The following is a 26,896-nucleotide window of genomic DNA, read 5'->3' as shown; positions in this document are numbered from 1 at the left end:
CAGATCCTGCACAAAGCCAGTGCTTCTGTAGTTCCAACTCATGATTTGCAGAGCTGGTAGACAGTACAAGAAAACTGACAGGTTTCATCAAATCCTTATTTTTATGCCCATTCCACTAATTATCATTCTTCCTCTCCTGAAGGCACAGGGCATCCAGTACCTTACCCAGGTTGGTATTCTCCACGTGGGAATCCAGAAGATTGACAAGCTATAGTACCATGGAGGCAGGCCTGATCCTATACTCATCCAATGTGTACAAGCCCACATAAACATGATCACACACACACACACACACACACACACACACACACACGTGTCATTGGAGCAGGAACGCTGACTGTTCTGTCTTTTGCGAGCTCAGGGGCACTGAGGCCAAATGTACTGCCACAGCAACAGTTAATTCAGCAGTCTGGGAATCAATCAATTCCTGCTCCATATACTGTAGTAAAGTGGCCAATCAGTCTTGGCCAAAGATTGCAGTTTGATGTTTGCAGGTGATGCAGTTTCAGGACTAGGCTGACATGGAATTGAAGTATAGGTGTCGACAGGGGATATTCTCCACAAGTTTCGCAGTTCATAACCAACTCGTCCTTTAGACGTAGCCAGAGATTGCCATCTGCCCATTTCTGCCTGACTCTCGTATCCTGACACCACACACTTATGGCAAGTTTCAATGTGGCCCACTCATCCCCCACATACATTAGCAGCACAACAAAACAAGTGTGGCAACATTCCATCCACTTACCTTATCCCACAACCCCCATTTTTAATTTTCTCTCTCATTCTCCTCTCAGACTCCCTGTTCAACCCACCATACCACACTGCACGGAGCAGGATGGACAAGTAACGTGCCCTAGCCCTCCATGCGGCTAGGGTGACTTAGAATCATAGAATGATACAGCACAGGAGGCCGTCTTTCGGCCCATCGTGCCGGCTCTTTGAAAGAGCTATCCAGTTTGTCCCACTCCCCTGCTCTTTCCCCATAGCCCTGCAAATTTTTCCCCATCAAGTATTTATTCAATTGCTCTCTAATTGTCTTTCCTACTCTCCCTCCCCGTAAGAAACTGCTTCCTGCCACTCAGCATATCCCAGATGAAGAACTTGGTATGTAGAGCGATCACACCCACAAACCTGTGCCCTTCTACTCAGAGTGCATCAAGTGACAGAGAATATCATAAAAAATTAATGTGTCAATGCCCTGGTTAACAGTTCTCCAGTACCTGTTCTATATAAAAGGTTTTAAAATGCTTACTATGATAGGTAGTGATTGGTACCTATCATGAATTGGTACTAATTCAACATGATGGGTAGTCATTAGTATACTAACTTAGCATAACAGGTAGACATTAGTACACTAACTCACAATGGCAGGTAGTCACTGGTGCACTAACTCACAATGGCAGGTAGTCATTGGTACATTAACTCTCAATGGCAGGTAGTCATTGGTACATTAACTCTCAATGGCAGGTAGTCATTGGTACACTAACTCTCAATGGCAGGTTGTCATTGATATACTAACACCATGACAGGTAGTCATTGGTATAGTACTAAGGTCACTACGGCACAGATGTGGGTTTTGTCCCTCCCCAGATTACCCACATGGCAATTTCAAGGCTTCAGTGCGATCACTGGGGGACTGCTCCCAGGGGAATGGAAAGCAAAGGAATGGTGTAGTGCAACTTAACCCATGCTATTATCATGAATCTCCTCGCAGCTGAAGGAGAAGCTGCATTGAATGAAGCCTGCCTGCGTTCTTGACTGAAGATACATTATGCTGGGAGGGGGTTGGAGGAAAGACAGGGGCCAATACACAACCAAAGTCATAACCAGCATGCAACAGGTTGGCTGCTTTCAAATTTTACTGGGATTCCTGTTATCAGAAGGTTTCTTCATTTTTATTTGAATAAATGACGAAACTCAATGTTCCTTTAAAATTCTAATTCAATCCTCTTTTTCTTTCCGTCTCTTCTGAAAGCATCAACTATTACTGGAGTACAGTTCAACAGGGACTGGGCACCCTCGGTACATCACCCCAGTGATGCCTAGGCTGGGATACAGTTTAATGGGGACTGAGCATCCACGGTACATCACCCCAGTGATACCTAGGCTGGGATACAGTTTAATGGGGACCGGCAACTCTCTAGTTCTTGACCCAAGCGGCCACTTTGCATATCTGATCCCACATAGCGAGTGTCAGCAGGTTATTCAAACAAAGGCTGAACAGCTCAATCCAATTCCGCCTTCACCCAACATTTGTAAATCCTAGAAAATTGTCCCCTTCCCTAGTACAAGGATGCTGAAGTCAACTGAAGCAGTCCTACCATCATCCTGGATGGAACTAGCCAACACAACACCAACTTGTATTTATACAGTGCCTTTAACATAATTAAATGTCCCAAAGCGTTTCACAGGAGCGCGATCAGACAATATTTAACACCGAGCCACATATGATGATATTAGGACTGGTGACCAAAAGCTTGGTCAAAGAGGTAGATTTTAAGGAGCATCTTAAAAGGAGGAAAGAGAGGTAGAGAAGTTTAGGGAGTGAATTCTATAGCTTGGGGACGGGACAGCTGAGGGCACGGTCGCCAAAGCTGGGGCGAAGGAAATCGGAGATGCCCCAGAGGTCAGAATTGGAAGAACGCAGAGTTCAAGGAGGGTTGTGAAGCTGGAGCGAGGCCATGGAGGGATTTGAACACAAGGATGAGAATTTTAAATTCGAGGCGTTGCTGGAGCGGGAGCCAATGTAAATCAGCAAGCTCAGGGATGAAGGGTGAACAAAACAAAGACGAGGATACAAATCTTCTGATCTGTGTGGCTCAATATCACCATGCAGTTCATAGAATCATAGAAAATTTACAGCACAGAAGGAGGCCCCATTTGGCCCATCGTGTCCGTGCCAGCTGAGAAACGAGCCACCCGAGAAACAAGCCATCCAGCCTAATCCCACTTTCGCACATTTGGATCGTAGCCCTGCAGGTCACATCTCTTCAGGTGCACATCCAGGTATTTTTTTAAAATGAGTTGAGGGTTTCTGCCTCTACCACCCTCTCAGGCAGTGAGTTCCAGACCCCCACCACTCTCTGGGTGAAAAAAAAATTCCTCATTTCCGCTCAAATCCTTCTACCAATCACTTTAAATCTATGCCCACTGGTTATTGACCCCTCCGCTAAGGGAAATAGGTCCTTCCTATCCACTCTATCGAGGCCCCTCATAATTTTGTACACCTCAATCAAATCACCCCTCAGCCTCCTCTGTTCCAAGGAAAACAACCCCAGCCTATCCAATCTGTCATCATAGCTAAAATTCTCCAGTCCTGGCAACATCCTCGTAAATCTCCTCTGCACCCTCTCTAGTGCAATTACATCCTTCCTATAATGTGGTGACCAGAACTGTGCGCAGTACTCAAGCTGTGACCTAACTAGTATTTTATACAGTTCCAGCATCCCTGCTTTTATATTCTATGCCTCGGCTAATAAAGGAAAGCATTCCATATGCCTTCTTAACCACCTTATCTACCTGTCCTGCCAACTTCAGGGATCTGTGGACATGCACTCCAAGATCCCTCACTTCCTCTACACCTCTCAGTATCCTTCCATTTATTGTGTATTCCCTTGCCTTGCTTGCTCTCCCCAAATGCATTACCTCACACTTCTCCGGATTGAACTCCACTTGTCACTTTTCTGCACATCTGACCAGTCCATTGATATCTTCCTGCAGTCTACAGCTTTCCTCCTCACTATCAACCACCCGGCCTATCTTTGTGTCATCCTCAAATTTCTAAATCATGCCCCTTATGTTTAAGTCCAAATCGTTAATGTATACCACAAAGGACCTAGTACCGAGCCCTGCGGCACCCCACTGGAAACAGCTTTCCTGTCGCAAAAACACCCGTCGACCATAACCCTTTGCTTTCTGCCACTGAGCCAATTCTGGATCCAATTTGCCACATTCCCTTGGATCCCATGGGTCTTTATTTTTTTGACCAATCTGCCATGTGGGGCCTTGTCAAAAGCCTTGCTAAAATCCATGTATCAATTGCGCTATCCTCATCGATTCTCTTCGTCACCTCCTTGAAAAATTTAATCTACCTACTGAACCACCAGAATCTCCATCCTAGTTAATATCCCCTTTAAAAAAGGTATACTGTATTACCAAACATATGCTCGAATCAGCACAAACATTCCAATGTGTTTTCATCTCTTCTTTCCTGGCAATTTCCCTTTGACGCTTCCAAAGGGCATTTAATGCTTTGCAGAGTTGATGATATTAACTGGTGTAATTGTTTTGAGTCATTAACAGTACGCGAGGACGGAATTTCAGGGAATTATTATATGCTTCAGAATAAGCCCTGAGCTCCTGCGCACAGATCATGTGCTACTCAATGCTGGGCTTTGTTTTCAAGTTCATGCTTTTTATTATATTCCTGAGCCCCAGTTCCTTCCATCTACCTTACATTTCTGTGGTCAGATACTGGCATCCTTACACAAACCACAATGCCCTTTCCAAACTTGTCACAATAACTGTGGCAATCGGACTTATCTACCAACTTCACGCTGGACAGTCACCAACCACTGTGTAATCTTCAGCTAATATCCAATTGATTTTTTCTTGCATTTTTTAAATGATCTTATCAGTCCTATAATCACATAGAAAGCAACTGAGCAAAACATTTTCCAACCAAGACATTTCACAGACTTGGCACTGTGTCACATTGAATCAAGCCCCTGAAAACTGCAAAATACACATTCTTTCATATAAAAACATTTGCAGTGTTAGTCTACAAATTATACAAAAATTTAATGCTGAATTACAAAACGTAACTAAATACGGAAAAAGAATATAAACACTTTTTTAAAATAGTACTCTGAATATTCAAGTTGGATTATACATTTTTTGTTTATTGCAAATAGAACAGAATACCTGACTTTGGTGTTAGTTCCACCCCTCCCCCTCAATTCTGAAAGCACTCAGCTTCTTGATGGGGTATGAATCCAAAGGCACTGACTGCTCTCTGGCCATCCTATTGTCAGTGTTGGTAGGCTCTTAAACTGTGGGGGCTATAACAGACAAGCCCAATCCCATTCTCATCCAAGGTCCAAGCATTTTACAGCAGGATTCGTCCTCTATCTCCGGCCCCAGCCCAGGGAGGCACTGAGATAAATTGCAGCATCCCACAGAGTTCTGCTAACTCATCAGAACTGACATCGAACTTGGAATCTTCTAGTCTGTATGACTCAGTACAACATCATGCAGTGCACTCACTCACTAAGCCATCAGGGAGATCAGTATTTTACTGTAACAATAGTTTTACATGGCTAGAATGGTAGAAACTACGTAATGCAACAGCACTGAAAGTCTGCCATTAGCAGGGTACTGGAATGATGTAAGCAAACAAGCCGAAACAAAATAACTATGCAGCCTACATTACTTGGACATCGACCTTTGTTCCCAGACAGTGAAAATATCCCTCACTGCAGTGAAACCTGTTACTATGGTTATGACTGAGCACCACATAGAACATTACAGACAGGGCTCCACATCATAAGTCGTTACTGTTACTGCATTACAGAGTTTAAATTGTGGGGGGAAGAAAAGACAGTCACGTCAATAGCCATCTGGCTTAAAGGTCTTTCATGCTTGTGAAAAACTCCTGCTCTAGCAGAATACGCCAAAGCTGGTGCAGAAAGGCTCTTTACACCCCTGAGGGATGAAAAAAAACAGATGGCTCATATTTCTCCTCCCTGATCTCACCCCACTGCTCCAGCTACACCTGTCCATTCCTGTCCTCATATTATTGTCTGCCCATTTCCTTCTGACTTTTATCAAGCGAGATGTCCACTTCTCTGCCCCAAAGAATTCTCCCCTCTTGCTGCCCTGATCCTTCGGAGTCCCGAGAATCAGAAGATGAATATGAATGAGATAGGCCATTCAGCCCATCTGAGTTCATCCATCCAGAAAGATGTGATGTGCCAACCCTTCATCACGGCATCCAATGGTTTAACTGCCTCCAAGGTTTGTCCCTTCATTACTCTACCCTGAAATCCATTCCACATATTGATCATTCTTTATGTGAGAAACCTCCTGACATCAGTGCCTTTTACTAGTTTGAACCTGTCCCCCTTGTCCTACATGCTTCAGTAGGAAGTAGTTTTCAAGATCTATCTTCATACAGTTTAATATCTTGTATACCTCTATAAGGTTACCTCTTTTCAAGGGGAAAAGCCCATGTTTATTCAATCTTCTGACACTGGAATCAAGGTCTGGCTTTTCTGTGAACAATCTCTAGTTTTCAAATGTCTCCTTGTGATCAGAATTGGGCACAGTAGTCACGGTGTAGTGTGATCAATGCACTATACAGTTTGAGTATGACTTCCTCTGACTTGTACTCTAATGCTCTGGTTATATATTTCTGTATTCTACTTTCTTTGTTAATTGCTGCCCCTCAACATTGAGTCTACTAAAGCCCTAGATCTCTCTACTTCACCCGTTGATAGTTCAATACCATTCATGCAACAGTTATGGCGCTCATTTTTTTCTTCTAATGTGTAGAATTTCACGCTGTACACATTAAATTTTATCTGCCACTTACACATTTTGCCCAACTCACTTTGTATTTCCTGAACTGCTTCCTCAAAATCAACTATCACTCCTGGTTTAGTATCATCTGCAAATGTAACCAATTTCCATTGTGATTCTGAATACAAGTTATCAGTGTAAATTAGAAATGGTAGAGGTTCCAACAATGATCAAACCAAAAGCCTTACTTAGTGTAAAATCCATGACCTGGTGCCCTGATCCCAACTAAACTGTCAATATCAGGCTTGAATAGGCCTACTGTTGTTCTTGATCTGGTACTTGTCGAGGCTCTCCATTAACTCCTGGGTTGGTTTATCTGATCTTTCAATGTTACTCTTGATTGGTTTAATCCCATTACAAATAATCCCAATTCCATGTCCTTTTATCGTCCTTTCCTTCAACTGCCGATCTAATCGATTCTTAAATGACATGGTCCCTGCTTCAATCACTATCTCTGGTAGTGCATTCCACAGCCTCCGTGTAAAAAGGTTTGTCTTCCTCTGTCCTAAATCTCTTACATTTAATTTCATATCTATGTCCCCTTGTTCTACACCCCTTGACAGTCTATTTCTGTCTACTTTGTCCCATCCCTTCATAATTTTAAACACCTTTATCAAATCACTCCATAATCTCCTCTGTTCTAACTAAAACAGCCCCAATTCTTCTAGTCTTTCTTCATATTTGTATTTTTTCATACCAGGCAGCATCCTAGTGACTCTGTGGTGTACCCTTTCTGTTGTCTCAACATCCTTCCTATAGTGTGGGGTCCAAAACTGCACACACTACTCCAACTGTGGTCTTACTAAGGTATTATATATTCACCATTACATGTCGCCTTTTTATATTCTATACCTCTTGCCATAAAACCCAGTATTTAATTCGCATTTTATGGCCATATCCACTTGAGGTGCTGCTTTTAATGCTTTGTGACCCTGAACCTACAAATTCCTCTCCTCTTTCACATCACATTTCCAAAGTATAATTATTACATTGATTTTTTTCTATCAAAATGTACCACCTCACATGTACTGATATTGAATTCTATCTGCCACTTTCAGTATCAATATCTCCTTGCAGCTTGCTTTGGTCCTTAGAATTATTTGCTATTTTAGTATCATCTGCAAATTTGGACACTCCTGCTAGCCCTATATCCTGGTCAGTGGTGTACACACTGAACAGAAGCGGATGTGAACTTGTACTTTTCAATGTGTTATTGTTGTAATATTGCTATCTTTCTGTATACAGTGCATTTCTCACTTCTCTTTAATGTCTTGATTTTTCTTTCTGCACTCATGCTTTTGCATGTTTCCCCTCTTGCATGTTATAGTTAATTTTATGTATTTCAAAAATTAATTTAGAATAAATGCTCAATTTGCTCCGGCACTGGTACAGCTCGTATCATATCCCTACTGAGCCAGAGTACTAAACAAGCAGTAGATTCACAGCACGCACCAAATACAGCCTCATATCCTGTTCAAAAAAAACTATAAACTATGGACTAAGATTAGTGGCAAAAAAAAAATCACTGCTAGCAAATACACAATGCTGATCTGGGGTCAGTACGCCAAGCAACAGATTTGTTTTTTTGGCAGGCATCAGTTAAGAAGATTTCTAGCTTCAACTGCACATAAGAAATTCCACAATTAGCTTTATCTGATTTTACTGGCAAATGTTCATAAACATCAACCCTACAGAAACGTGCTGGAATAATGATTTGGTCAACCAAGATCTAAACTTTTCAAAGAACGGAATGCCACAAACTTTACGTAAGTCGGCACATAACAATGAATGTGGTACTCCATGGTAGCGGAAGTACATCGCTGCAACATTCTCTGCCTCTGCCTCTGCCTCTGCCTCTGCCTCTGCCTCTGCCTCTGCCTCTGCCTCTGCCTCTGCCTCTGCCTCTGCCTCACTGTGGCTGCTGTTATCCCGGACTTTCTATCGTTGTTGTCCTTGCCGCGTAACTGCATCGTTAAACGGCACCCGGGGCCCCTTTCTAAACAATTACCAAAAGATCTCCCGTGGCATTGCTCACAGATAATGTGGGGTTCAACTGAAGTGGCAGACTGCAGACTAAACGCCCGGCTGTTCCTGGTCTATAAGCTGCAGCTACTCATCGAGTAAACTCAGCCATCAGTGGAGTTTTAAATAATAAAAAAGCATGATTATAGGATTAAATGTGTATATATATAATAAAATGTTTTATACATCCATACATCTTTAATGCAAAAAAAGTCACTACAAAAGAAATAGAAAACAACTTGAATTTATATCATGCCTTTCATGACCTCAGTGCGTATTTACAGCAATACATACTTTTGAAGTGTTGTCACTGTTGTAATGTAGGAAACACGACAGCCATTTGCGCACAGCAAGCTCCCACAAACAACAACGAAATAAATTACAAGATAATCTGGTTTAGATTTTGGTTGAAGGATGAATGTTGGCCAGGACATCGGGGAGAACTCCCCTGCTCTTCTTTGAATATGCCGTGGGATCTTTTACGTCCACCTGAGGGGGCAGGCGGGGCCGCAGTTTAACATCTCATCCAAAAGATGGCACCTCCGACAGTGCAGCTGTCCCTCAGTACTGCAATGAACTGTCAAGCTAGATTATGTGCTCAAGTCTCTGGAGTGGGACTTGAATCCATGACCTACTGACAGAGGTGAGAGTGATACCATTGAGCCACGGCTGACAGCAACACTGCAGCATGGTGCAAATATCATCTTAAGTTAGTCAACAGAAGAGTATGCTAAGGGAAGGCCAAATATCTTTGGACATCAGTAGATCTATAAGCAACCAGAAAAGCTAACCTAGTGGGTTGGTGTGTCACAAAGCAGAGGGTCTAAAGAGATTCCAGCTGCCCCACATTAAAATTTGTAGTAGCTACAGTTCCAGATGACCACATTTACAATCAGAGGACACTTGATCTCAAATGCCTGCAAACTCCCCAGCTGAAGTTTTCAAAAGTTGGCAGGTAAACCAGATGACCTTGCATCACAAGCAGCAGTGAACTGCGCTAGACCCCATGTTTCAGTCCTGGCCTTGGACGACATTTGCATTCAGGCAGTGGCCAATGTTAATCACGCCTGTCAGTGTCAGTGGAGATAGGGAGCCTGCCCCGGGGGAAGGAAGTGAGGCCTACACCTCAGGTGACCCGTCAGCAGCTTCTCTTCCACCTCTCTGCACAGCATCATTAGAGTCCAGGATGTGAGAAGCCACACGAGACACCAAAAATGGGACAATTTTTGGAAAAGAAACAAAGTAAAAATGAGCACTGGAGTTATGCCAACGTCTACTCAGCTTTATAAATTTACCCCAGAGTCACAGGGAGGTTACAGAGCTAAAGCAAGCAAACACCAGAAAGGAAGGAGCAGATTTTAATGTAACTGGGTTGCTCTGGAATAGTTTGTGCAAATTTAAATAGAGAAGATGGATGTGCTTTTTTAAACGTCAACCTGCTGTCTGTTTCCCTAGATCAAGCTAATTAGAATCATAGAAAGGTTACAGCACGGAAGGAAGCTATTCGGCCCATTGAGTCCGTGCCGGCTCTATGCAAGAGCAATCCAGCTCGTCCCACTACCCACCACCCCCCCCCCATTTCCCCGTAGCCCTGCAATTTTTTCCTTTCAAGGATTTATCCAGTTCTCTTTTGAAAGCCATGATTGAATCTGCCTCCACCACCCCCTCGGGCAGTACATTCCAGATCAAAACCACTTGCTGTATGAAAACGTTTTTCCTCATGTCACCTTTGGTTCTTTTGCCAATCACCTTAAATCTATGACCTCTGGTTCTTGACCCTTCCGCCAATGGGAACAGTTCCTCTCTACTCTGTCTAGACCCTCCATGATTTTAAATACCTCCATCAAATTTCCTCTCAACCAGCTGTTCCAAGGAGAACAACCCCAGCTTCTCCAGTCTATCCACATAACTGAAGTCCCTCATCCCTAGAATAATTCTAGTAAATCCCTTCTGCTCCCTCTCTAAGGCCTTCACATCTTTCCTAAAATGAGGTGCTCAGAACTGGACACAATACTCCAGTTGTGGCCGAACCAGAGTTTTATAAAGGTTCATCATGACTTCCTTGCTTTTGTACTCTATGCCTCTATTTATAAAGCTCAGGATTCCGTAAGCGTTTTTAACCACTTTCTCAACCTGCCCTACACCACCTTCAACAATTTGTGTACATACACCCCCAGATCTCTCTGTTCCTGTACCTCTTAGAATTGTGCCCTTTAGTTTATATTGCCTCTCCTCATTCTTCCTACCGAAATGTATCACTTCGTATTTTTCCACATTAAATTTCATGGAAGTCTACAGCCATGTGTGGGTTTCTGGCTGCCCTAATTGGAGTGTACGCTCTCTCCTCATGGGGCTTATCCATGCCTAGAGAACTTATGCACAGGTTGGCACAGCCAAGTCACGGGAACCCCCAAATCTGTACAGGGATACTGCTGGGGATTAACCAGCTTAAACTGGGCAGTTATCAGTGTAAGCTTCCCACTGTCTGTTCAGCTAGGGTCACCTTAACTGCTGGAGCACTGACTTGCTGGGTTACCTGGAGCCAAGTGGAAAGAATCCTGGCCCCTGGTAATAAACCTACTGCTCTAGGTTCCATTGGTGAGCTAGACTGACTGGGCAATCATTAGCAGTGCCTGGAGCAGTGCAGACCTGCCTGGTTCAGGTATTGGTTTACCGAACCTACAATGAAGGATTGACCTGGTTCCAAGTTTCTATGGGAATAAAGATGAATTATTAGCAACAGCATTAGATGGAACTGTACAATAAGTGATCTGGGGCTGCACTTCTTGCAGATTTACCACCTGGTTTTCCGGCAGTTTCTGGGTGGGAGCACGAAATGCAGTGGGGAGCCGTTCCATAATTCCTCAGGCTCTGCTGCTACTTCTGGCATATTCCCCACCAGAAGTGACACTGAATGTGCCCAGGGATTACAAAGAATTACAAATAATGCACAGCACAGAAACAGGGCATTCGGCCCAGCAGTTCCATGCTAGTGCTTATGGTCCACGTGAGCCTCCTCCCACCCTTCTTCATCTAACCCTAAATATTCAGAAAGCCTAGAGGAGTATAGCAAGTACAGGGATGACGTAAAAAAGGAAATAAGGAAAGCAAAGCGAGGGCATGAAAAAATATTAGCTAGTAAGATTAAAGAAAACCCAAAGATGTTTTATCAGTACATTGAGAACAAGAGGATAGCTAAGGAAAAGGTGGGACCTATCAGGGATGATAAGGGTAACTTGTGTGTAGAAGCAGAGGATGTGGGTAGGGTTTTAATTGAATATTTTGTCTCTGTATTCACAAAGGAAAGGGATGATCCGGACGTAGTAGTTAAAGAGGAGAGAAGTGAAATATTGGATAAGGTAAACATAACGAGAGAGGAAGTACTAGAGGGGCTAGAATCCTTGAAAGTTGATAAGTCACCAGGGCCAGATGGATTGTTTCCTAGGCTATTGAAGGAAGCCAGGGAGGAAATAGCAGATGCTCTGAGGATCATTTTCCAATCCTCACTAGATACAGGGGAGGTACCGGAGGAATGGAAGACTGCAAACGTAGTACCATTGTTTAAAAAGGGTATGAGGGAAAGGCCAAACAATTATAGGCCGGTCAGTCTTACCTCGGTGAGACTATTAGCAACAGCATTAGATGGAATGCTGTTGCTAATAATACACCAGATACATAGACGACATTTTCTTTCTATGGACCCACGGCGAAGAATCACTAAAGAGACTACACGATAACATCAACAAGTTCCATCCCACCATCAAGCTCACCATGGACTACTCCTCAGAATCAGTTTCTTTCTTGGACACACGAATCTCCATCAAAGACGGGCACCTCAGCACCTCACTCGACCGCAAGCCCACGGACAACCTCACGATGCTCCACTTTTCCAGCTTCCACCCTAACCACGTCAAAGAGGCCATCCCCTATGGACAGGTCCTGCGAATACACAGGGTCTGCTCAGACGAGGAGGAACGGGATGGACACCTAGACGCTGAAAGACGCCCTGGTAAGAACGGGATATGACACTCGACTCGTCGATCGACAGTTCCGACGGGCCACAGCGAAAAATCGCATAGACCTCCTCAGAAGACTAACACGGGACGCAACCAACAGAGTACCCTTCGTCGTCCAGTACTTCCCCGGAGCGGAGAAACTACGCCATGTTCTCTGCAGCCTTCAACATGTCATCAATGACGACGAACACCTCGCTATGGCCATCCCCACACCTCCACTACTCGCCTTTAAACAGCCACCCAACCTCAAACAGACTATCGTTCGCAGCAAATTACCCAGCTTTCAGGAGAACAGCGTCCACGACACCACACAACCCTGCCACGGTAACCTCTGCAAGACATGCCAGATCATCGACACAGATACCACCATCACACGAGAGGACACCACCCACCAGGTGCATGGTTCATACTCCTGTGACTCGGCCAACGTTGTCTACCTCATACGTTGCAGGAAAGGATGCCCCAGAGCATGGTACATTGGCAAGACCATGCAGACGCTGCGACAACGGATGAACGGACACCGTGCAACAATCGCCAGACAGGAGGGTTCCCTCCCAGTCGGGGAACACTTCAGCAGTCAGGGACATTCAGCCACCGACCTTCGGGTAAGCGTACTCCAAGGCGGTCTTCGAGACACACGACAACGCAAAATCGTCGAGCAGAAATTGATAGCCAAGTTCCGCACCCATGAGGACGGCCTCAACCAGGATCTTGGGTTCACGTCACGCTACACGTAAGACCACCAGCGAACAAAAGCTATCTGTTTTTAATATAACGGGTCATTTGCTGGCTTTCTCTGCCTTCCGGATGTTTCTGCCTCTCTCTCTCTCTTTTTTTCCTGTTTGTTTTTTTTTGTTGAATGTATATTTGGGGGTTCTGTAGGTAACACCTCTCTGTCTGAACACGGTGATTGCCTTGGCAACGGGCAGTTGCAAAGGCAGTCTGTAATCACCAAAGAATTGTTTATATTGCGTAGGCTTCGAGGAGTTCCTGACATTTACCTGAGGAAGGAGGAAGCCTCCGAAAGCTTGTAGATTTCAAATAAAATCGTTGGACTATAACTTGGTGTTGTAAAATTGTTTACAATTGTTACCTCGGTGGTGGGCAAACTATTAGAATCAATACTGAGAGATAGGATAAACTGTCACTTGGAAAGGCATGGTTTAATCAAGGATAGTTAGCATGGATTTGTTCAGGGAAGGTCATGCCGTACAAATTTGATTAAATTCTTTGAGGAAGTGACAAGGAGGATTGAGGGTAGTGCAGTGGATGTTGTCTACATGGATTTTAGTAAGGCATTTGACAAGGTCCCACATGGCAGACTGGTCAGAAAGGTAAAAGCCCATGGGTTACAGGGAAATGTGATGAATTGGATCCAAAATTGGCTCGGTAACAGGAAACAAAGGATAAAAGTCGATGGATGTCTTTGCGAATGGAAATCTGTTTCCAGTGGTGTGCCACAGGGCTGAGTGTTGGGTCCCTTGCTGTTTGTGGTATATATTAATGATTTGGACTTGAATGTAGGGGGCATGATTGGCAAATTTGCAGACGACACAAAAATTGGTCATGTACTTGATAGTGAAGAGGATAGCTGTAGACTCCAAGAAGATATCAATGGGTTGGTGGAGTGGGCGGAAAAGTGGCAAATGGAGTTCAACCCGGAGAAGTGTGAGGTAATGCACTTAGGGAGGGCAAACAGTAAAAGGGAATACGCAGTAAACGGGAATATATTGAGAGGGGTAGAGGAAGTGAGAGACCTTGGCGTGCTTGTGCACAGGTCCCTGAAGGTGGCAGTACAGGTAGATAAGGTTGTGAAGAAAGCATACGGAATGCTCTCCGTTATTAGCCGAGGTATAGAATACAAAAGCAGGGATGTAATGATGGAACTGTATAAAACGCTGGTAAGGCCACAGCTGGAGTATTGTGCGCAGTTCTGGTCACCACATTACAGGAAGGACGTAATTGCTCTGGAGAGAGTGCAGAGAAGATTTACAAGAATGTTGCCAAGGCTTGAAAATTGCAGCTACGAGGAGAGATTGGATAGGCTGGGGTTGTTTTCCTTGGAGCAGAGGAAGCTGAGGGGAGACTTGATTGAGGTGTGCAAAATTATAAGGGGCCCAGATAGAGTAGACAGGAAGTACCTGTTTCCCCTAGCGGAGAGTTCAAGAACCAGAGGACATAGATTTAAGCTGATTGGCGGAAGGATTCGAGAGGACATGTGGAAAAGCTTTTTTACCCAGAGGGTGGTGGGTGTATGGAATTCGCTGCCCGAATTGGTGGTTGAGGCAGCGACCCTCAACTCTTTTAAAAAGTACCTGGACCTGCACCTAAAGTGTTGTAAGCTGCAGGGCTACGGACCGGGTGCTGGAAAGTGGGATTAGAATGGGCGCCTGGTTGTTCTTCAAGCTGGTACGGACACGATGGGCTGAATGGCCCCCTTCTCTGGTTCTAACATATCCTTCTATTCCCTTCTCCCTCCAGTGTTTATTTAGCTTCCCCTTAAATGTATCTATGATAGTCGCCTCAACTACTCCTTGTGGTGGCGAGTTCCACATTCTAACCACTCTCTGGGTGAAGAAGTTTCTCCTGTATACCCTACTGGATTTATTAACGACTATCTTATATTTATGGCCCCTAATTCTGGTCTCCCCTGCGAAAGGCAACATCTTCTCTATGTCTATCCTATCAAACCATTTCATAATCTTAAATACCTCTACCAGGTCACCCCTCAGTCTTCTCTTTTCTGGATAAAAGAGCCCCAGCCTATTCAATCTTTCCTGATAAGTATAACCTCTCATTTCTGGTATCATCCCAGTAAATCTTTTTTGCATCTTCTCCAGTGCCTCTATATCCTTTATATAGTATGGAGACCAGAACTGTTGGCCTAACCAAGGTTTTGTGCAAGTTTAACAGAACTTCTCTGCTTTTCAATTCTATCCCTCTGGAAATGAACCCCGTGCTTGGTTTGCTTTTTTAAAAAAATGGCCTTATTAACCTGCATTCCTACTTCTGGTGATTTGTGTATCTGTTCACCTAAATTCCTCTGCTCCTCTACCCCGTTTAGACTCTTATTTTCCAAGTATGTGGCCTCCTTATTCTTCCTACCAAAAGGTACCATCGCACACTTATCTATATTGAAATTCATTTGCCAATTACTCGCCCATTCTGCGAGTTTATTAATGTCTTCCGGTATTTTGTCGAAGTCCTCCTCAGTATTAACTATACTCCCCAATTTGGTGCCATCCGCAAATTTTGAAATTGTACTTCCTATTCCCGAGTCCAAATCGTCCACGTATATGGTGAACATCAGTGGTCCCAGCAGCAATCCTTGTGGAACATCACCTCCCACCTTTTGACAGTTTGAGTAACTACCTTTAACCCCTACTCTGTTTTCTGTTTTGTAGCCAGCTTGCTATCCATTCTGCTACTTGTCCCCTGACTCCACATGCTCTGCACTTAATCATGAATCTACAATGTGGTACCATATCAGAGGCCTTCTGAAAATCCAAATATATTACATTTACTGCATTGCCCTTGTCTACACTTCGTTATTTCTTCAAAGAATTCAATAAGGTTGGTCAAGCATGAAATCTGTGCTGACTATTCTTCATTATATTTTCGGTTTCTAGATGTTTTTCTATTACATCTTTGAGTATGGATTCCATTATCTTTCTTACCACTGACGTTAAGCTAATTGGGCTATAGTTCCCTGGACTTGTTCTAACTCCTTTTTAAAGACAGGAATAACATTAGCTGTCTGCCAGTCCTCTGGCATTGTTCCCTTTTCTAATATGTATGTAATAGTGCCTCTGCTATCTCTTCCCTTACTCTTTTAGTATGCATGGATGCAATTCATTCGGACCAGGGTTTTATCCTCTCTAAGTTTGATTATCCTCTCTAACTTTATTAATTATCTCCTCCCTTTCTACTTTAAATGACTTCATATCTTTTCTGACCTCTTCTTCTAATGTCATGCCCACCATATTGCTCTCCCTGGTAAATACCGAGGCAAAGTAATTATTTAATATTTCTGCCATTAATATGCTGTAATTGCCTGTGAGTTTATCGTGTGTATCCCTTAGTGGTCCCATCCCTATCCTGATATTTATTTCGTTATTTATGAGTCTGTAGAATACTTTACTTTTTTTTGATATTCCTTGATTTTGCCTTCCTAATTGTTTTTTTTTAACTTCTTTCCTAACCTTTTCTTATTCTCTTTTATCATCCTCTCCTTTATTGTCTATGTATGTGGAGAATGCGTTTTTCTTTAGTTTCAATTTTGCCCTTATTTCTTTATTCATCCATGTGTCATTACTGGCTAGTTTGTTCTTGTTTTTTAGTGGGATATATTTATTATGGTCTCTAATGATCACCGTTTTAAATGTTTCGCGCTGCTGTTCTATTTCTTTGACAGTATATTTTTCCCATTTATTTCTTTGGACTTTGTCTTACTTATGTCCTTCTCAATCTTCATCTTAAAACTTATTATGTTGTGATCACTATTGCCTAATGGATTAAATGATAATGGTGGAATACATCATCCAACGCATCTTTAACGCCTTAGCAATCCTGGGAATACAATTGCACTCCTGGTGTCCGACATTGCTAAGGCAGTTGGGGGGGGGGGAAAGAGAGGGAGAGGGGGGACAGGGTGGGGCATTAAAAATTGAGGTGCTGCATTGTTATTGCAATCAATCACACTAGGCAAAATGGTACAGTTTAATAGATATAAAGCTGCTTTTCTTCAGCCAGCAACGTCCAGCACGCTATATTGAGGCAGGTGCCAGAGTAACTAAATCTCTCTTGACGCCACCCCCCCCTCTGCACCCAGGCAAGGCGATCAATCTGGACTGTAAATAGCACCGAGAGCCCGTCGCAAAAAATAAAATGAGCCTGACTCTAGGATGCACTGAAGCGGGGCAGGTGCAAAAGCTGCACTGCCACTGATCCAGTGGGATTCACACCCGAACAGAAAATCCAGGTGTTCCTCCCAAAATCGGGCAGTAAATCAGACTGCTCCCAATACTCCACCAAACTGCAGTCAACGGTGAACTGTAATCAATAGAAACACTAGGAAGCAGAAAATGACAGTCTAACCTCAGTAACACAATAGAGCTGTGTTAAAGGTCAGCAAAGTGAAGTCAGTGCTGCAGAATTGTACAAGTCAGCCCTTTTTTAATCGAGAAAATTTCAATTTCTGTAAACAGTACATGTGATGGTTGAGTGTGACACCAAATTATTGGTCTTTCACGTTATCACGGGGCACATCCTGACTTCAAAACAGAATACGTCTTAAAATTCCTAAAAAATAGTAAACCTGGGAGTAGAAATCACCCATGTTTTGCAGTCTCCCATTCAAGATTATACATAATATATACTGGGTATTTGAAAGTTATAGAAAAAAATGTCTTTGGCTCTTAAGTTTACTGACATTGTAAAATCACATACCTTCTTTCACCATTATGTTCAAACTTTATTCGAACGTCATTCTGCAATGGAATGGAAGATTTTCACATTAATGAGGGTTCCAGTTTTCCAAAGTCATGTAAAGATGTTATTTAAATTCAAACATTTAACAACTGCTCCATGTCACCGAGTTCGTCTCACCTGCTTGTTGGTGTGGACACTGGCTTTGCTCTTCACGCTATCGTAGCCGCTCATTCGGCTCCTTCGTCCCATTTGCAGGGCGACCAGGTCCTTCATGATGGACTTTAAAGCTTCCTGCTCATCTGAGGAGTTAAAAGTGAGATCAGAGTTTTAATGCAAACCAGAGAGGTGAATGATTATTGAATCTTACAGCACAGAAGGCCGCCATTCGGCCCATCATGCCCACGCTGGCTCTTTGAAAGAGGGATCCAATTAGTCCCACTCGCCTGTTCTTTCCCCATTGCCGTGCAAATTTTTCCTTTTCAAGTATTTATCCAATGCCCTTTTGAAAGTTACTACTGAATCTGCTTCCAAGCAATGCATTCCTGTCCATAACAACTCGCTGCATAAAAATATTTCTGCTCATCTGCCCTCTGGCTCTTTTGCCTATTATCTTAAATTTGTGTCCTCTGATTACCGATCCCCTGCCAGTGGAAACAGTTTCTCCTTATCTACTCTATCAAAATCCCTCATAATTTGAACAAATCTATTAAATCTCCCCTTAACCTTCTCTGCTCTAAGGTCTAAGGAGAACAATCCCAGCTTCTCTAGTCTCTCCACATAACTGAAGTCCCTCATCCCTGGTACCATTCTAGTAAATCTCCTCTGCACCTTTCCAAGACCTTGATAGCCTTAGTAAAGTGTGAGGTCCAGAATTGGACACATTATAACCAACTTCCACTCTTTAGTATACATAGAATTACAAAGAAGTTTACAGCACAGAAACAGGCCATTCAGCCCTTCAGGTCAATGCTGGTGTTTATGCTCCACACGAGCATCCTCCCACCTTATTTCATCTCACTCTATTGACACATCCTTATATTCCTTTCTCCCTCATGTACTTAAACCACTCCATGTGGTAACGAGTTCCACATTCTCAATAAGTTTCTTGTGCATTCCCTATTGGATTTATTTGTGACTATCTTACATTTATGACCCCTAGTTTTGGACTCTCCCACAAGTGGAAATATCTTCTCTACAAAGCCCTTCATAATTTTAAAGACTGCGATTAGGTCACCCCCCAGTCTTCTCTTTTCTATAAAAAAGAGCCCCAGCCTGTTCTGTCTTTCCCGATAGTTGTATAATGTATTTTCCTCAATTTGTAGAGCACTTCACATACAGACGCAGCTGGAATTCACTAAAATGATTTGCAGTAGCACAAAGACATTTATATTAGGGCGATTCTGGCAGTCAGCACATATGGAGATAGCACCATCTGAACTGTTCAGTTCAGCAGAATGCCATTCTGAAGTTATGTATGAAGAGACTGCTCATTTGTTGCTAACTCAAATGCTGCATGGATTTAAAAATGATAACTTGACAACAAAGAACGGCCAGGCCCATTACAGCACCAGCACACGGTGTCAGAGAGTGCTGCTTCGATCCCCTGCTCAGTCAGTCTGTATAATGCTGCTGCTGAGAGGAACCGCTCGAGGGTCCTTCATAGGAGGGAGGGAGAATAGCCGGTCACACTTGTATGCCTCCCTGCAGCTGGCTGAAGCCCAAGTCACCTACATATGTTTGATGGAACAGTGTAGAGGGAACTTTACTCTGTATCTAACCCATGCTGTAAGTGAAAGTGTGCCTTTGGTAAAACCTGAGCAGCAGCTTCCTGTACTCTCCCTACTAGCTCAAAATAAGCAAATTGATTAATTTTTCTTTTTAAAAAAAGAGAATCAGTCCAGGTCCTGATCAATGTTATCTTGCTTGAGTATTAGAAGTAGCTTTGAGATCATTTGCACGTGTCAGTGTACACACAACCAGTGTGTTTCCACCAGCCAGGATGTGCCTTTGTTTGAATCTTTCAGTCCTGCCACCTCACTTGTCTGTTGCTCAATTGATATCTTGCCCAGTCACGCCTTCCCATCAAGGCTCAAGTGACCCAGTGTTTACAGCAGTTACAGAAATCTACCCCTTTTCTGATCAGATGACTTGAGCAGTTAGTGAGACAGGACGTTTTTAACAATGCACTATCAGGATGTTCAAAATCTTATATTACACATTAAACATACTGCAGTAAAACATTGCATTTATTTAGGAATTACACTGTCCAATATTTACAATTGAATAGTACACGCTTTAAACAAGGTATTTCAGCAGAAAACTACTAAATAATAATGGGAACATTTGATTACTAATTTATACTAGCGACCCAACGGGAAATCTGCTAACAAGAAGTCTGAGGAAATAGTCTTAAGGGGATTTGATGTGGTAATGGTGATGGTAATAATGGGAAGTGAGAGGGTTAATTAATTAATTATTGACTGTCCTGCTGTCTCTCAAACCCAGCTTCATCAATTTACGGCCTATTTATTTAATTGATTAATTTGCACTTGACCTAATACCAAAGGCCAAATAAATTGAATTCATGGCATTTATTTAATTCATTAATTTGCAATGGCCTGCTTGCCCTGAAGCCTGATCATTTGCATTCCGGCCACATTCATTAGTTCATCGGTGGCCCGCTCCCCTCCAAGGCCCAATTACATTTATTCTGCCACATTCATTTATTTAATTACTGGCTGATCCACTCTCCCCGAAGCCTGATTTAGGTAACATATTTAGTTGTTGGCTTCTTGAAACCTGGTCCTGTCTGTTGGGACGTGTCCAAAAATTTAAAGCTACATCCCTTCTTTGATATGTTACAAGTTACCTTACTTTTAGTGGCAGCAGAGCTGGTTGTGGACATAGTTGGGAGATGCAGCTTTAGAGGTTAACAGCGCTACCTATGATTGAAAGGTCAGTATGGTAGATTTTATTAAATAGGCATAAGAGGTGCAAGAAAATGTAATAAAATCATGGCGCAGGAAGTAAATGTGACGACAGGAAATGTGAAGTCCCAAAACTTCGACCACTCTACTACCTCTGATTTGTCACTGTCCAACATCCAGTATTGGATGAGGAGAAATTTTCTCCAATTAAATATTGGGAAGACCAAAGCCATTGTCTTCGGCCACTGCCACAAACTCTGTTCCTTGGCCACCGATTGCATCCCTCTCCCTGGCCACTGTCTGAGGCTGAACTGGACTGTTCGCAACCTTGCAATCCCATTTGGCCCTGAGCTGTCCTTTCAACCCCATATCTTCGTCATCACCAAGACCGCCTACTTCCACCTCCGTAACATCATCCATCACCGGCACTGCCTCAGCTCATCTGCTGCTGGAACCCTCATCCATGCTTTTGTTACCTCCAGACTCAACTATTCCTTTGCTCTCTTGGTAGGCCTCCCATCTTCCACTTTCCTTAAACTTCAACTCATACAAAACTCTGCTGCCCGTATCCTAACTCGCACCAAGGTTCATTCACCCATCACCCTTGTGTTCACTGACCTACACTGGCTCCCGGTCTGACAACGCTTTGAATTTAAAATGATCATCCTGGTGTTCAAATCCCTCCACGGCCTCGCCCCTTGCTACCTCTATACCCTCCACCAGCCCTACAACCTACTGAGATCTCTGCGCTCCTCCAATTCTGGCCTCTTGTGCATCCCCGATTTCCTTCGCCCCACCTTTCAGCTAGGCCATAAGTTCTGGACTCCCCTCCCTAAACCTCTCTGTCTCTCCACCTCTCTCTCCTCCTTAAAGCCGCTCCTTAAAACCTACCTGTTTGAGCAAGCTTTTGGTCACCTGTCCTAATATCACCTTGTGTTTCGGTGTCAAATTTTTATCTGATAACACTCCTGTAAAGCGCCTTGGGACGTTTTACTACATTAAAGGTGCTATATAAATGCAAGTTGTTGTTGTTGCTAGCGTAAATACCCTAAACTGTACAATCAGGTGAAAACTGATTGCGAACTACTCAGGGAAATTAAAAAGGAAACCGATTGTTTAAAAAAATCATTCTTGCACCAAGTAGTGAAAATTTGCACCCCCCCCACCCCCGCAATTCTCCAAATTCCTATTTTGTCTGGATTATCTGGCAGCAGGAAAATCGGCAGGCATGTCAGGCCAAGCCACTCGCACGCTCGCTAACAGTCAGACACTGACACCTTGAAAAGGCTGGGAGACGGTCAACGGTTAGCCATCTTGCCAAGGGAGCGATTCTAGGGGTTGGAAGAGAAAAACAAGCAATACAAAACGAGGACACCCACGCTACCTAGTGTGCAACATGACTGCACCGCAGCTTAAATGGTCCACCGCTAGTGGTGTGCCTGGGTCCAGTATAACAACAGCAGATTTCATTAAGAAGGCACGTCAGCTCATTTGATCTCTCCTTCCCACAATAACCACCCCATCATTTCCCACTGCAGCACTGAGCTCTTTCTTAAATGAGTCCAGAGAAACTTGGTAAGATAGAGCCAGGGTTACCGGCCAACCAGAGTGCTGACTTAAAGAGACCAGCAAGCTCTGGGTTTGATCCGCACTCTGCTAAGTTGGCTGATCTCCACACTCTGTGCTGAGTTTCCTGAGGCACAATATTTGGCTTCAACACCTCGGGGAGGGGGCAATAAAAAAAGAAAGGATTCCCATTCCTAATCATTGTCCAGGGTTTCCTGCTAGGAAGTGGGCAAGCGCAGGCACCAGGTGACTTGGCTCTAATGCCCAGATAGCGTGCGGACGTTCACTGTCTCCTGTCACACAGGAACAAAGGTCACTTACGCACTGGGCAACTGCTAGGGCTTTGTGGAATTACATCCCTAGTCAATGCTTTCAACTGACTTTATGGATCGCACTTGGTCCATGTGATCTCCTGGACTGGTTTTGTTCGCCTGGCCGGGGGTGGGGGGGTGGGGGCGGGGCGGGGGGGGGGGGGGGGGGGGGGGGGGAGAAAAAAAGAGGGTGGGGGAGTGGTCGGAGAGGAATTTTCCCAGAGTATTTTTTCCTTTAATGTCCCTGCGTTTTTTCCCAAGAGATTACACGGCTGTGGGGGTGGGTGGGGAAAAGTATTTAGTCATGACACCCCGGCCATCATGGTGTGGGGCAGGTTTGACGGACCAGCTGGTCTTTTCCTGCCCGTCAATTTTGTATGTTCGTAAGTGAGGAAGGGGGAGAATTTTTTTAAAAAAAACGCAGCACAAGAGCTAGCACAATGTATTTCAAACACAATGGCATGGCTTGCTAAAGCGTCCTGGCAGGATAACCCAGTCTCCTAGTATGATCAGTTACACATGTAAACGAACGGCCCATCAAGGAGTTAAATTGTTTGAGGAAGAGGGGTCAGCCGCAGGGAAAGGAGCAGAAACACTTACCCATGTTTGCAGCAGGCAATGTTGTAAATTCAGTTCAAGTCTGGGCAGAACTTCCTCTGCTCAACAGGCATCTATGGCAACTGTGAAGAGAGCAGACAAGATATTCAGTTAAACAATCGGCAATCTTACACTGATAAGGTTTGTTTTAGTTGATTAATAGGGATATCACAATTCAATTAATTTGCTTGGATTTAATCCCCAAAAAAAAGCCATCTGAAAATGTAAAGTATTTATAGATTGACAAGGTCTATGTGTGTTTTTCTCCAGCCCCTATTGACAATTTTTCTTTTTAAAATGCAAAATTTGGATTGGTCAGTTCCTAGCCTGGTTAGACCACGTCCCAGTCTGTTAAAGTGGTCAGCAAACATTAGTTAACTAGCAAACATTAACTAGCAAAACAGACCTTTTAGTTCTGCTGATTGCTAACAGTGTATTAGCAAAACCTACATCTCCATCCTTTCGAATGTCTTCGTTTGGCCGGTGTTACTGTCCCAGAGACAGCTTCATGTCTTCACATACCACTGCTTAAAAGCAACGCCCCCACTATCCCATCCAACCATAAAGTCCAGAAAGTTTCACAATCAGCTGAGTCTTCATTAGAGAGCCCAGGATAGTTTGCTGCATTCAATAGCTAATAAAATGAATGCCACAAAAAGACTGAATAAGTGAATCTGCTGCTATCCAGGAATTCAAAATAGGCCTCTGAGTCCCCAGATAGATTGTAAAGGGTCCTCAAAGTGGCAATATATTTTGTACAGGGCTGACATATCTGGTTAAATTATCCCCAATGGGGCTCTTTATATACAAAATCCAAGCTGAGTAAGCAAATCTGCATGGGTGGAATGCACGAAGCTGACCCCATTTAGCTGTCAGCTCTCAGATTCACAGCTTTTCTAGCTTATCTTCCAGGGAGCTGAGGGAAGCAGGGCTCTACATGCTTGTGTGTGCTGCAGCACATTCAAACATTCACAAACAATACCTCTCCTAATTATAAACAGAGTAGAGCAAAGTGTGTACACCAAGCAGAGTGGAGTGGACATTGGCAACTGTCTGTGCAGCAGTCTCTTGGAACTAGTTCCAGCACAAAATTAACTCCAGAGAGGGACTACTAAACACTGGGCCTGATTCACAGAACAGAATTCCATGACACAATGATCTCCAAATACAGCCGGCGATAAACCTACAAGTGTCAGATCACATTGTAATCGGAGAGAGCAGTGTATGGAAGCTGCAGGTCTCCATTTGAATGCTGCCCAACTTAGACCCAAGCAACAAGGTGAAAGTACCTCAAGACACCATGGAAACAACAACTTATACAGGCCTACAGACCCGAGACACTGTATATACACCTTCTACAGGCCTTCTGCTACATATCACACCCGAGACACTGAATACACCTTATACAGGCCTACTGCTACATATCAGACCTGAGGCACTGTGTATGCACCTTATACAGGCCATCTGCAATATATATGGGATGAAAAATATCTCGGAACAACTGAAGAGGAACTTGGAAAGGGAGGGGGAAGATCCAGTTGTCGCGGTCCATGTCGGGACCAATGACATAGGGAAGAACAGGGTGGCGGGCCTGCGAAAGGAGTATCAGAAGCTCGGCACTAAATTAAAAAGCAGGACCTCACAGCTGGCAATCTTGGGATTACTACCCAAGCCACGTGCTAATTGGCATAGGGATAGACAGATCAAGAAAGTGAATGCGTGGCTGAAAGACTTGTGTGGGAAGGAGGGGTTCCATATCACGATACATAAAAAGGGAATGGAGTTTTCACATAACTCGTTTCTTACCCAGTATGTGAGATGCTGGATCTAGTAATGGGAAATGTACTGGGACAGGAAAGAGCTGTACCACTGGGATGAGCACCACCTGAACCAGGATGGGACCATAGTCCTAGTGGAAAAGATAAAAAGGGCTGTGGATAGGACTTTAAACTAGTAAGAAGGGAAGAGGGATCTGGCGGAAATAACATAAGCCCAAAAATAAAAGATATAGGAGAGGACAGGAAAGGTCAGACCAAGGTAAGGAATACTGGTGACATAATCAGGGAACTAACAGTTATAGAACACAAGTATAAAATGATGATTAAAAATAAAGTGAGAGAAACGGATAATATAATTGAATTAAATCACCTGCGTAGCAAAATGCACAGCATCTGTAACAAAACGGGGGAACTGAAGGCAATAATTAGAAGCGAGGAGCCAGATGTAGTAGGGACAACTGAAACATGGCGACATAAAGAGCAGGACTGGAAGTTAAATATTGCAAGATATAATGTATTTAGAAAGGATAGGGAAGGGGGATAGGGTAGCTGCACTAATTGGAGATAACATAATGGCAGTAGAAAAAGAACCCATACAGATTGAGGCAAAGGAAAGAAGGGATCGATCACGTTAATAGGTATATTCTACAGACCATCTAATAATGGAAGGGAAGTGGAGGATGAAACATGTAAGCAAATCTATGAAATGAGTGAAAAACACTGAATAATAATCATGGGAGATTTCAACTACCCCCAAATAAATTGAAAAGAGGTAGGGAAATGGAAAGTGGGAATAGAGTTTTCACAGTGTATATGACTCATTTCTTACCCATTATGTGAGAAGCCCAACAAAAGAGGAATCACTCCTGGATCTAATAATGGGAAATGTACATGCGCAGACAAGAGAGGTAAATGAAGGGGAACTTCTATGCAATAGCGATCACAACATAAGGTTTAAAATAATGATTGAGAAAGGCACAAGTAAAAAAGGCCAAAGTAATAGATTGGAAAAAAGCTAATTTTTGAGGGAATGAGAATGGAACTGGGGAAGATAAACTGGAAAAAAAACTGACAAAGAGACAGAATAGCAGTGGGAAATATTTTAAAAGGTGAGCAAGAGAGTTCAGGAGATATATATTCCACTAAAAAATAAGCTAGCCAATAATGATACACCATGAGTGAATAAAGAGATATGGGCAAAATTGAAACTGAAGTAAAAAGCACACACTAAGTACATAAACAATAAAGGAGAGGATGACAAAAGGGAATACAAAAAGGTTAGGAAAGAAGTAAAAAAAAATTAATTAGAAAAGCAAAGAGGAACCACAAAATTAAAATATCAAGGAAAATAAAAAGAAATAGTGAAGTATTCTACAGACACGTAAACACAAAGAGAATCAGGATAGAGATAGGGCCACTAAGGGATGCACAAGAAAAACTCAAAGGTAATGACAGCGAAATGGCAAAAATATTGAATAATTACTTAGCCTCAGTATTTACTAGGAAGACTAACGGGGTGGACATAACATTTGAAGAGATCAAAAAAGATATGAAAACATTTAAGATAGAAAGTGAGGGGGGGGGGGGAAAGAGAGATAATTGATGAACTAATCAAACTTAGAGGGGATAAAACCCCTGGTCCAGATGGATTGCATCCACCCATACCAGAA

At 43.3% G+C, this 26,896-nt stretch overlaps 1 protein-coding gene across 1 annotated transcript in view; it reads right to left on the bottom strand.

The window, feature by feature from the left end:
* Positions 1 to 26,896, bottom strand: part of map3k3 (mitogen-activated protein kinase kinase kinase 3) — a 146,900-nt gene that overhangs the window by 104,918 nt on the left and 15,086 nt on the right. Inside the window, exons 2-4 of the mRNA XM_067969120.1 lie at positions 23,452 to 23,531; positions 18,225 to 18,346; positions 18,066 to 18,106 (exon numbers count right to left, since the gene is read on the bottom strand). Coding sequence (XP_067825221.1) covers positions 18,066 to 18,106; positions 18,225 to 18,346; positions 23,452 to 23,455 — 167 coding nt within the window. The 5' untranslated portion in view covers positions 23,456 to 23,531. The remainder of the gene's footprint in view (positions 1 to 18,065; positions 18,107 to 18,224; positions 18,347 to 23,451; positions 23,532 to 26,896) is intronic.

The sequence above is a fragment of the Heptranchias perlo genome, chromosome 30 (assembly GCF_035084215.1).
Source record: "Heptranchias perlo isolate sHepPer1 chromosome 30, sHepPer1.hap1, whole genome shotgun sequence".
In the NCBI taxonomy this organism is placed as follows: domain Eukaryota; kingdom Metazoa; phylum Chordata; class Chondrichthyes; order Hexanchiformes; family Hexanchidae; genus Heptranchias; species Heptranchias perlo.
This window is presented reverse-complemented; position numbering and strand designations above follow the sequence as displayed.